The sequence below is a fragment of the Lycium barbarum genome, chromosome 7, assembly GCF_019175385.1.
Source record: "Lycium barbarum isolate Lr01 chromosome 7, ASM1917538v2, whole genome shotgun sequence".
Taxonomy (NCBI): domain Eukaryota; kingdom Viridiplantae; phylum Streptophyta; class Magnoliopsida; order Solanales; family Solanaceae; genus Lycium; species Lycium barbarum.
Window position 1 is genome coordinate 2,087,566 of NC_083343.1, and position 11,548 is coordinate 2,099,113.

At 36.2% G+C, this 11,548-nt stretch overlaps 1 protein-coding gene across 1 annotated transcript; it reads left to right on the plus strand.

Annotated features, from left to right (window-relative positions):
• Positions 1–786: 786 nt before the first annotated feature.
• On the plus strand, positions 787–9,555 carry LOC132602871 (probable E3 ubiquitin-protein ligase XBOS32). Its single transcript, XM_060315659.1, has 10 exons — positions 787–2,118; positions 2,223–2,282; positions 2,527–2,598; positions 2,728–2,903; positions 3,000–3,160; positions 5,386–5,444; positions 5,543–5,589; positions 7,160–7,300; positions 8,097–8,188; positions 8,792–9,555. Exons 1-10 carry the CDS (start codon positions 1,900–1,902, stop codon positions 9,304–9,306), a joined length of 1,542 nt encoding a protein of 513 aa, XP_060171642.1. The 5' UTR covers positions 787–1,899; the 3' UTR covers positions 9,307–9,555.
• Positions 9,556–11,548: the final 1,993 nt, after the last annotated feature.

Consider the following 11,548-nt stretch of genomic DNA (forward strand, 5'->3'; position numbering starts at 1 on the left):
TTAGTCCAAACAACCCAATGATGTTGTTGCAGGCATGTTTTTGGTTTTTTAGGTCAGCCCAAATTGTTGCCTGTCGCCATTTCAACCCCACTTTTTATCATGTTTTCACCACACCACCAACTCAATACAAAATAAGAAAATTGGTCTCTTATTTTTATAGTAAGTTCAAATAGGTCCCTTAAATATTACTTGAGCAATTTTTGTAAGCGGACACTTCTGGTCTATGTCAGATATTTTTCAAACTCTTATAATTAAATTTAATTAGAACTGTAAAAAGAATCTTAATCATAAACACTAACAGTTTCGGTTAAATTCTCAAAATCACAATATAAAAAACTGCACCAAACACAAAAATTAATAGAAATTGAACTTAAAAAGTTACACTAGATTCGAGAAATAGCCAAAAGAAAAAGATAAATTGCAAAAATTCTAACTACAAAAGTGAGTTTTCATTAAATATTTTTTATATTTATACTGAGTACCTTATTGAGCCGTGAGTTTATCGGAAACCATCTCCGTTACTTCACAAGATAGGGTAAGGTGTGCGTACGCTCTACCCTACCCAAACACCGTCTGGTGATATTATACTGGGTATGTTGTTGTATATTTTATTTTTATAGTTTTAATTAAACTTAACAATCAGAGTTTAATAAATATCTGACGAGGACTCCAGTGATACTTAAGAGACTATTATGAATTTAACACAAAAAATAAGGGACCATTTTAGTCATTTTCACTATAATAACTATATACCTACATTTCAGCACATTGGGTGTTAAAGAATTTATTTATTACCAAAAAAAAAAAAATTAAAGAAAAAAAAGAAAGAGAGATTCTTGGCAGATCATTGCCCTTCTTGGTATTTGTGAATCAACAAAATAATGTCATTTACTTGAACCCCATTTTGGGAACTTGAGGCTCTCAACTTTCCAAATTAGTTGCAAAAAAAATTTCCTATTTGAGAGTCTCATTTTTTCAAGATTATTTTTTATGCAAAATTTTGATTTGGGTATTTGCTAATCAAGGCTATTTTTTGATTCTTGATGATCAAAAAGAATGTTTTTTGGTGAACCCCATCAAGTAATTTGAGGTTATTTATCTATCCATTGGGTTATTTCTGCAAATTTTGTGATCTGGTGAAAATTTTCTTTCTTGGGTATTTTCCTGGAAAATATTTAACCCAAATTTTGGATATATCTGTTATTTTTTATAGGAAAATTTGGTGGGGTATTGAGGAATCTTGAATAATTGGTGAATTTGTGGTTAAAAGTTAAAGACTTGATTGTTGTTTAAGTGATCAAAGATTTGATTTTTATGATTTTTCTTGGGAATATTTGGAGTTTTTGTAAGGTGGGGGTATTTGGGATTCTTGAATAATTGGAGAATTTGTGACATTTCCAATTAACAAAAATGGTTAAAAGTTAAAGACTTGATTTTTATGGTGTTAAATGATCAAAGATTTGATTTTTAAGATTTTTCTTGGGAAAATTTGGAGTTTTTGTAAGGTGGGGTATTTGGGATTCTTGAATAATTGGAAAATTTGTTACATTTCCAATTAACAAAAAAGGTTAAAAGTTAAAGACTTGATTTTTATGGTGTTAAGTGATTAAAGATTTGTTTTATGGTTTCTTCCAGCTCAGGTATTTGACAAGGTCCTTTCCCCTTTAATTTTTATATATATTGATCACCATCAAGAATAGTACATATCATATTTTGTGTATGGAAAAAAAATTGTTTGATTGGTTGATTCATTGATTAATCAAGTCAGAAAACATATTGGTTTGAGAGGATATTCATTGGATTTGTTAAGACAAATTGACTTTGAAACTATGTGTAAGGAAAGTTTATTTTTGGGATTGTTACTAGTTTGTTAGAAAGGAAGGAATTTCTGTCAATATTATGCCAGAAAGATATCCGAAAACTATGAGATTTTTGAGCCTTGTGGGGAATTCGTTTGGTTGTTCTGCATCCGGTGAGCGATTAGTTTCTGCTGCTAGAGATGGAGATATTCAGGAAGCGAAAGCTTTACTGGATTATAATCCGCGTTTAGTGAGGTATTCGACCTTTGGTGTTCGAAATTCACCTCTACATTACTCTGCTGCCCAAGGACATCATGAGGTACCTTAAGAGTTTAATGTTAATCTGTGATGGTTATAGTTTACGTCAACACTTGGTGGATTTTGTATGCATTTAGTCATTTGAGTATTTTCTTGTCCTATCAGATTGTTACTCTCTTGCTTGAGTCTGGAGTTGACATCAACCTCAGAAACTACCGGGGTCAGGTAGATTGTTTTTTTCTCTCTTGCAAGTACGGTTCCATATCTTATACTCCCTTTGTCCCAATTTATGTGAAGGTGTTTGACTGGGCATGAAATTTAAGAGAAAAACAAAGACTTCTGAAAATTTGTGGTCTAACATAAGTCAAATTGTTACTAAATATGGAAAGACGTCATGTAAATTGGGACAGAGAAAGTACTTAATTCTTGTTGATTGATTGAAACTAGTATTTTGTCTTATGGTTAACAGACGGCTTTGATGCAAGCATGTCAATATGGTCACTGGGAAGTTGTTCAGACGCTCATTCTTTTCAAAGCCAATGTAAGACAGTTTATTATTGCTGTATAATCGCTTTGTTTATCTAGAAGTATTTAAAGTGTTCTTTCCTTATGCAATTTAGTGGGACTGTATCAAGGTTGATCACAAGCTTACAGTTGTATTATATTTTAGATTCATAGGGCTGATTATCTCAATGGAGGTACAGCACTTCATTTAGCTGCTCTGAACGGACATTCTCGATGTATACGGCTTCTCCTTGCTGATTATATTCCAAGTATCCCTAATTTCTGTAATGTCATGAGAAAGAGATCAAGAAACGAAGCCTCTATCCAAGAATTTGACGACTTGTAAAATCTCTTTTTCAAGCTATGCATTTGATTTTTGGTGATCTCATACTTCTATCCAATGGTATTAATGTGAAGTTCTTTGTGTGCTTGATCTAGTGCACTGCATGAGGTGATCAATAGAGCTGCTGATGGTGGAATTACCGCCCTTCATATGGCAGCGCTTAATGGCCATGTTGAAAGCTTGCAGCTACTCTTGGACTTGGGGGCTTCGGTTACCAAGGTTACCGTGGAAGATGGGACTACAATTGATTTGATAGGTGAGAAAACTTTCCAAGTTGTGCCTAGCTCTTGTCTCAAATTGATCTCTTGAAACCTCCCCCCCACACCCACCCCCCCCCCCCCCCCAAAAAAAAAAAAGGAAAAGAAAAAAAAGAAGTAGAAATGATTGTTGTGGGCGAGGTGCGCGCAAGCTAGCCTGGAGACCCCGGTTATAAAAGAAGGAGGATAATTGCTAAACTGTTTCTTATTATGTGTTCCATCAATTCGTAAATGCCTATCTTCCATCTTTCTCATATCATTTTGTGACTTATTACTCCCTCCAGTCCCAATTTATGTGATGGTGTTTGACAGAGCATGGAGAGCATGGAGTTTAAGAATGAAAGGAAGACTTTTGAAACTTGTGGTCTAAAATAAGTCATAGATATTTGTGTGGCTATAAATCATCTTATTAAGGGTAAAATAATTAGTTTAAAGTTGAATTGTTACTGAATATAAAAATGTATCATTCTTTTTTTGGACTGACTAAAAAGTAAAGAGTGTCACATAGATCGGGACAGAGGGAGCATACCATATTGATCTCTTAAACGAGGATAGTTGCTAAACTGCTTCTTATTATGTGTTCCTTCAATTCTTAAATGCCTATCTGCCATCTTTCTCATTTCATGTTGTAACGTATTATATTAGTAATTCATACTGAGCGAAACGGTGAGATTGTCTGATCGACTGATGTTATTAATGCGTTTTTTGTTGTTTTTTATGAGAAGATTGCCTTAAAAGTCACACATTTACTGATCGTGCAACAGATTTCAGTCTCCATATTGGAAGATCTGAAATAAATATAACTTGTAATAGGCAATGTCAATTCTCGGGTTAAGAATGAAATATTGGAATTCTTGGGTATTCTTTGGCAAAAAAAAGAAGCATAATTAGAAATATACTACAACTATGCCTCAGTTAGGTCGACTGAATGAATCCGTAATGGTCATGTTTCTCCCTTAGAGCAGAACTAGATAAAAATCATTAATTCATTAGTCTTTTACCGGGAGGGTAAAACATGTTTCCATTTTCAAAAGCATTTACAAACTCAGCCAACTTGATAAATTATGTGAATATCCAGTCTTTTAAATTAGTTTGCTCTAGTTCATGGAGTTGCTGGGATGTCAAAAAAAAAAAGGTCCCAGGGATGTCATGTCTTCGAGTTCTGATGATGTGGATCAATTCCCTAAGTTTTGTGCTATTCATTTGGCGCTTTAGCTATTGCAATTCATGAGTAATGTACTTTGTAGTTAAGGAAGATAATCTTGTAATTGAGAGGGAGAGAGACCTTAGCTCATCAGATTCATGTGTAACCCCATATCTTTCAGAACGAAGTACTAAAAGACGTAGATATGAGATAACATGAATTTTGAGCATCCAAGGGCGTGGCCTAGTGGTCAATGAAAGTGGGTGCAAATCTTGGAGACCAGGGTTCAAATCCCCATAGAGTCAAAAAACACTTGGTGTTTCTTCCCATCTGCCTAAGCCTTGGTGGACAAAGTTTTCTGGTATTGTGCTGGTAGGAGGTAGCAGGTATCCGGTGAAATAGTTGAGGTGAGCACAAGTTGGCCCAGACACCACCGTTATATATATAAAGAGATAACAGAATCTGCACCCATTTTGTCTTGGTATTAACAATGATTTCATGAACTTTATGCGTGCCTCCACAATGTCAAGTTGTATTCCCTTTTTTCCCAGGATGCCTATCTGAGGTACTGCCGTTCAGGTTGTCTGAATAAGCGTTTGAAATGACTCAGACATTCTCAACTCTTTTGTTATCTTCTGGATTTGTTCTACTTGTGTTACCTGCTTTGTGATAATTTACTTGGACAAGATTCTACTGATTTTCATTTTCTGTCTTCTTGGCTGGTATTGTGTACAGTACACCCTATTTCTGTACAGGTCATGTCTTGTACTATGTAAAAAGAATCATATGCTACACAACAGACTAGAAGCTATCATTTAGTTTAAGGTCGGACAATATCTCATCAATGTGACTGTATTATATATATTTTTTAATGTCGGAGAAAAAAGTTTCCAAAAATAACAGTCATCATTTCAGATATGTGGTAGATTAGATTTCGGTTCCTCATCTGTTTACCATCAGTTCGAGAAGTCCTTGATATGTGGCGCTTACAATTTAGAGGCTTCTTGCTATGAATCAAGTAGCAGAATTCAATATCATCATTTTTATTTCTTTCTAAAAAGTAAATTTTTTACCTTGCAGGTGCAGGAAGTACACCACTTCATTATGCTGCATGTGGCGGGAATGCTCAGTGTTGTCAGGTCTGTTCCTCTTCTTTTTTCCTTTTCTATTTTATTTTTCTGGTATAAATATATAATTGATGCTAATTCTGAAGTTGCGTTTTCTATCCAACTTTCAGCTTTTAATCGCCAGAGGTGCCAGTCTGAATGCAGAAAATGCAAATGGGTATGATATCTTTACATGGTTTGACACCTACGAAATGATTTAATGCATTTCCAGATACTACTCCTTCCGTCCCAATTTATGTGACACGTTCGAATTTTTGTACGTCTTTTACATATTTTGAACTGTCAATTAATGTGACTTATGAAGGGGAGCCTTGGCGTAACTGGTAAAGTTGCTGCCATGTGACCAGGAGGTCACGGGTTCGAGCCGTGGAAACAGCCTCTTGCAGAAATGCAAGGTAAGGCTGCGTACAATAGACCCTTGTGGTCCGGCCCTTCCTCGGACCCCGCGCATAGCGGGAGCTTAGTGCACCGGGCTCCAATTAATGTGACTTATGGTACTGTTTACGTATTTACGTAGTTTCCAAATATATATAAATTTATTTTAAAAAAACTAAAGATTCCATGTCCGAATTTACAGTCAAGATTTAAAAGTTTGACTCTCGAAATTCGAACTCTGCCGCATAAATTGGAACAGCTGGAGAAATAGATAATAAATTACTTTTCTTCCATAACCAAAGGATATTATATAAATATCTGACTTCAACTTTTGCGAGTCCATTACTATCTTGCTGCTATTTGACTCGTCGTCAAGCAACTACTAGATTCCTATTGCATTTATGTTAATTTGAAGTTTGAGGTTTAGTGTCAGCCTGATTTGGTTATCTTTCACATGCTGTGTAGTTTTGTAGAAATAGAATTTGGAATAGACTAGAGTGAGACCATATACCACTCAACAAGTTTCGCAGAAGATAATGAGATCAAAGAGAAGTAGAGATGCTATTTTCATCAATTGCTCAACAGATTTCATGAGGATAACTTTACGAATCTTCATTGGTGATAGATTGACACATTGGCTACACTTGTAGGATTAGGTTTATTAAAGTAAATGATGCCCTGAAATATATCAGGGTTACAAAAGCATGTAGTACAGATGGTATATCCTTATAGAGGTTTGAAAGCATATAGTTCAGATGATATCCTTATAGAGGTTTTCCACTTATTTGGCATTTCTCCACTCTTATGACATTGAATAGCTTGGTTAGCTACACTATAACTCTCCAAGGCTAATGTATCTCAAAGGCACTTTCTTTTTCTTTTTGTTTCAGAAAAAAAGAAAGTGCCTTGGAGAGTTAGAGTAGTATAGAAAACTATGCTATTCCATGTCATATTTAAAAATTGAAGAGATGACAAATAAGAATTTAAGGTTAGGCTGCAGTAAAATCTTGATCACCATGCAGACGCTAACATGTTGATGAAGACCTCTACCTAAAAATTGATACAAACTAATAAAGCCATCGAAATGTTCCTCCACTTTAGTCAAGATGTCTTCTCTTCCAGAATAGAGAAAGAGAAAAAGGAAAAGACTGTATACTTGATGGAGAGCTTATGAAATGCAATCTTGTTTTTTTTTTCGATTAGGTAAGAAAGAGATCACATTTAAATCTTGTTTAAAGTTGAGTTATTGAAACAAATAAATATGGTTTATTCTCATATAGCAACTCTGCTAGTAGTCTCTCATGCCTTAGATAAGTTTCCTAACTTGCATATTTTCTTTTACATGCTTTAAGGTGGACCCCGTTGATGGTTGCTCAATCATGGCATAGAGAAGGGCTGGAGGAGATTTTAAGTGCTCGTCCAGAAAGGCAACCACGTCCTCTTCCTTCACCATTCTTATGCCTCCCTCTTATGAGTATAGTGAAGATTGCTAGGTGAGTCGGGTTCAGCAATATTCGTTGCACTCGCTGATGCACATTCATCAATTTGTCATGCTAATGAGGCATTTCATCTTATTTTCTGTTCTCTATTGTTTCTGTCTGTCAATTTGTGATTCAACACTATTGCTGCAGTGCTACAGCGACAGCCTGGCATGCAACGGAATTAGAGGCTTTAATGTTTTCCCCGTTTGGACATAAAAATATGTTATTTGAATAAAAGGATTAATTGAGAAAAGGTTGAAAAAGTATATTTGGAAGTTGAAGGGACGTGCATTTAGCTTGAAAAAAGGTAGACGTTTTGTGAGGGGAAAAAAATTTCACTTGAAAAACTGGTCAAAACCACTTCTTCAAATTTGAAACTCATCTTCCAAAAAAAAATAATCAAAAAATCAGTCTAATGTATAACCCAACGACGTTTTGAATTTTTTTTTCTTGAAAAAAAGGAAAAAAAAAATCATGTCCAAATGGGCCCTTCTCGCTCTTTTGATAGGTTAGATTTTTCATGTCGCTCATTATACATCTGGATAGCTCTTTATTACGACGCATTTCCAATTTCTGGCACAGATATGAGATATCATTAATAATTGAGTCAACTTATGTGATTTACCCTTGTGCGTGTACCAGTGTCTGATCTTCTTGATAAAATGGTGAAAGATCACTATTTGCGGTTTTCTGTGTTCTTATTATTTTTAACAGAATATCGTCTCTTTGAGTTTTCCATTTGCAAGTTACATACTGACAAGGCTTGGGGATGAGAATTCTGAAAATAACTTTTTGTCATTTCCTGCAGAGAATGTGGATGGAGAACAATTGATTCACCATCAACTTGTTTAGACCCTTGTGTTGTTTGTCTGGAAAGAAAGTGTACAGTTGCTGCAGAAGGTATGTCTTGCTGAAACTGCTCGAAAATATGTAGATGGTAAACATGAAATAGTTGATAATTTATTGAATCAAATCTCTTACTAGAAAGATTTATATAGTACTCCCTCCGTCCCAATTTATGTGAAGGTGTTGGACTGGGCACGGAGTTTAAGAAATAAAGGAAGATTTGTGAAACTTGTGATCCAAAATAAGCTATAAGTATTTGTGTGGCTATAAATCATCTCATTAATAAGTTCCGCTAATTGTCTCCACCTACCCCACTCTCATCCCGCCCTGCCCCCGTCCCCACACCCTCCAGCCCTAGACCCCATTTACGCCCGACCCCACACTCCCCCACCGCAACCTCTCATCCCCTACACCCCCACCCACCCCACCTCCATCTCCATAGTGATTGCCTAAATTAAATTCTCTTGGGACAATATTTTCTGTTTACTTACCAAATACCAAAAAATAAGTTAAAACCCACTTAATTTCCAAGAAAACATTTTCCTTCATACCAAACACCTCCTTTATCTTATGGTTTTTTCTATCTATGGAAGCTTATGTAATGAAATAGCTTTTCTTGTTGTTAGCATTGTATCTAATGCTTGCCATGCTGTACAGGTTGTTTTCACGAGTTCTGCACGCGCTGTGCATTGTACCTTTGTTCCACAAGTAGCACCTCAACTGTGGCCCACGGCCCTCCAGGCTCGATTCCTTGCCCTTTATGCCGACATGGCATCGTTTCATTCGTTAAGCTCGCAGACACGACGCCGATCATCAAAGAAGCAGCTCGGACAAGTCTATCTTTACCATTTTGTTCATGTACCGCTGACGGACAAGAACCAACTGCCTTAGAAATGCCTTTTTGCAAGCCCGATTTATATTGCTCGGGCCGACTCTCCTCCCCGCTTGGCTCTTCCTTCCGCTCGTTAAGCTGCCAAAAGTTCCCAGCATTGAAATTCAGCCCGGGCCTTTGTATGGGAAGCCCGGTCACAAGCCCATCTTTAGTTCCAAGAACCGGTGAACGTGAACATCTGACTCGATGTTCACGATCGAGCTTTAGGCGATCAACATCGAACGTCGAAGCTAGAAGATGGTTGTGTTCCTTCAGCCAATCTGTAGAAACTGGAATCTGAACTATTTGTTTCAACCTTAAATTTACAGATAAATCCCACAGGTTTTCAATCTTTCTTTTGTTCTTTCCTTCTTTTTTTGGTTCAAAAGATCTATTGTTTGTATACCACTTGAGTCTTGTCCACTAAATGTAATTGACATATTTCATCTATATGGAGTTTGGCTTGTAAATAATAAGTAACAATATGTTATATAAGTGAAATGGAAAAGAATCCTGGGCTGGTATTTATTGAAGTTCTCTATTCTGTGCCTCTATCTGTCTTAACCTATTTATATTTTCTTTTCATTTCGTTTGAGTTTTTTAGCTCGTATTTATTCTGCTTTTATTGAATTTTTGTTTTGATTAACAATGTTGCTTTCTAGAGACGTGTGTTTCATTAAGATGTGCGAGTTTTGTTTTGTTCGTTTAATCATCTGGTACTCAGAATTCACTAGCTTGATTAATCTGGATTAGTGCCGTATAAAGCTCACTATGGGAAGGTTAGGTTTTAACGGGAGATTTGCACATATAGGATGACCTGAGGTTACTATTTATATTTTGTCTCCGTTCAAGGAAGTTTTGCCAACATTGTCTTGGAGCTATACACCTGGAAGAATGAAAATATTACGCTTGTTCAATTGGTCTCAAGTTTAGCCCGGGGGACGAACATATTTTTATCTTGATTCCATCTATCTTGTTAAATTGTTCACTGGCTTTGCCGGATAGGCAAATCTTGCATGGTTCACAAGTCCTATTAGGTAGGATTTGGTGCTCCATTCCACCTATCTTGTTGAATTATTCACAGGTTTGCCGGAAGGGGATTTGGGTGGTTGGTACTATCTTCTTTCCAACTATCTTGATATTTTTCAGTTTTTCTTCCAGATGGGCAAATCTCGCCTTGTTCACAAATTTTGTAGGGTGGGGCATAAATTTGGTACTCTATGTTCATTGTACCTTTTTTGTTAAATCGTTCACAAATCTTTATTCTACATATCTTATTAAACTGTTCAAAAGTCTTGCCGGATAGGTAAATACTGCCTATGTTCTGTGGTTAATCCGACGAGTTAATTCTCAATGCAATGCATCCTAATGGGGCGGAGATCTGGCCGAACTTAGTGCAATCCTATTAAAGATAGGGGTCCAGTTCCATCGTTTCTAAATTATTATGCCAGACAATCCTGCCTGGGAGCCCCGTTTGCCTAACATCAAATAAATTTTCATTATAAATGGATATAAAGAATTCACATCATAATAGTCTAGGGGCCGTCCCCAAACGCGTAACATAGAAAAAAAAATCTTATTCACAAGTTTTTTCAGATGGGGACAAAGTTCAAGTAGTGGCATAAAATGAAACATACAGTGGAATTTTCTAGGTTTTACTCCCTGCCAAAGGGGCTCCATTCTACTGAAACACGACAGGTTTCAACTTTTTATTCGTGTTAACTGGAATTTACCCACAAGAGGTGAAAATATTATAATGTGGACTTACATTATAGAAATCATTTCTTTCTTGAATAATAATTTCATTCTAATACCTCCCAAGGAAAATCTCACAACTAGAAAACTAGAAATTTTCGATGGGTGTTTCCGGAACCGGTTGGCATTTGTTGGAAATTCATCGGAAACATTATCGATGAGCCAAATTTAGATGGATTGTTGAAATTCCCGTCTTTTAGTAGTGTCTCCCATAAGGACCTCAAATTAGCATGTTAGAGTGTGAGAGCACTCACTTGGCTATTCACTCTTATTTTTTATTTTTTTTGTTTTTCACCTGATATTCATTATTTGCTTTTGCTATTCATTCTTGCGAACAATAAGAAAATATTGGGGAGAGGTGTGAGAGGCCGGTGAGGGAGGGCTGGAAGAGAGGTAGATGATGGTCGAAGAAGTATTGGGGAGAGGTGATCAGGCAGAATATGACTAGTCTTCAGCTTACCGAGGACATGAACGCAGTGACAGATTCAGGATTTTCACTCAGTGTGTTCGGAAAAATAATTGAACCTAAATATACACTGTAATATATGTTCAGGGTGTTCAAAAGTTAATAAATGTATATAAACATATAAAATTTACCCTAACTATACACTGTAATTTTTTGTCAACACCCTGGGCTCTTGGTACATCCGCCCCTGCATGAACGTAGATAGGAAGGTATGGAGGTCGAGGATTAGGGTAAAAGGCTAGTAGTAGGATTAGTAGTACCTTTCTTTCTTGCTGGTCTAGCATTATTTCTGCCATTTTCCTGTATTTTTTATTCTAGCATT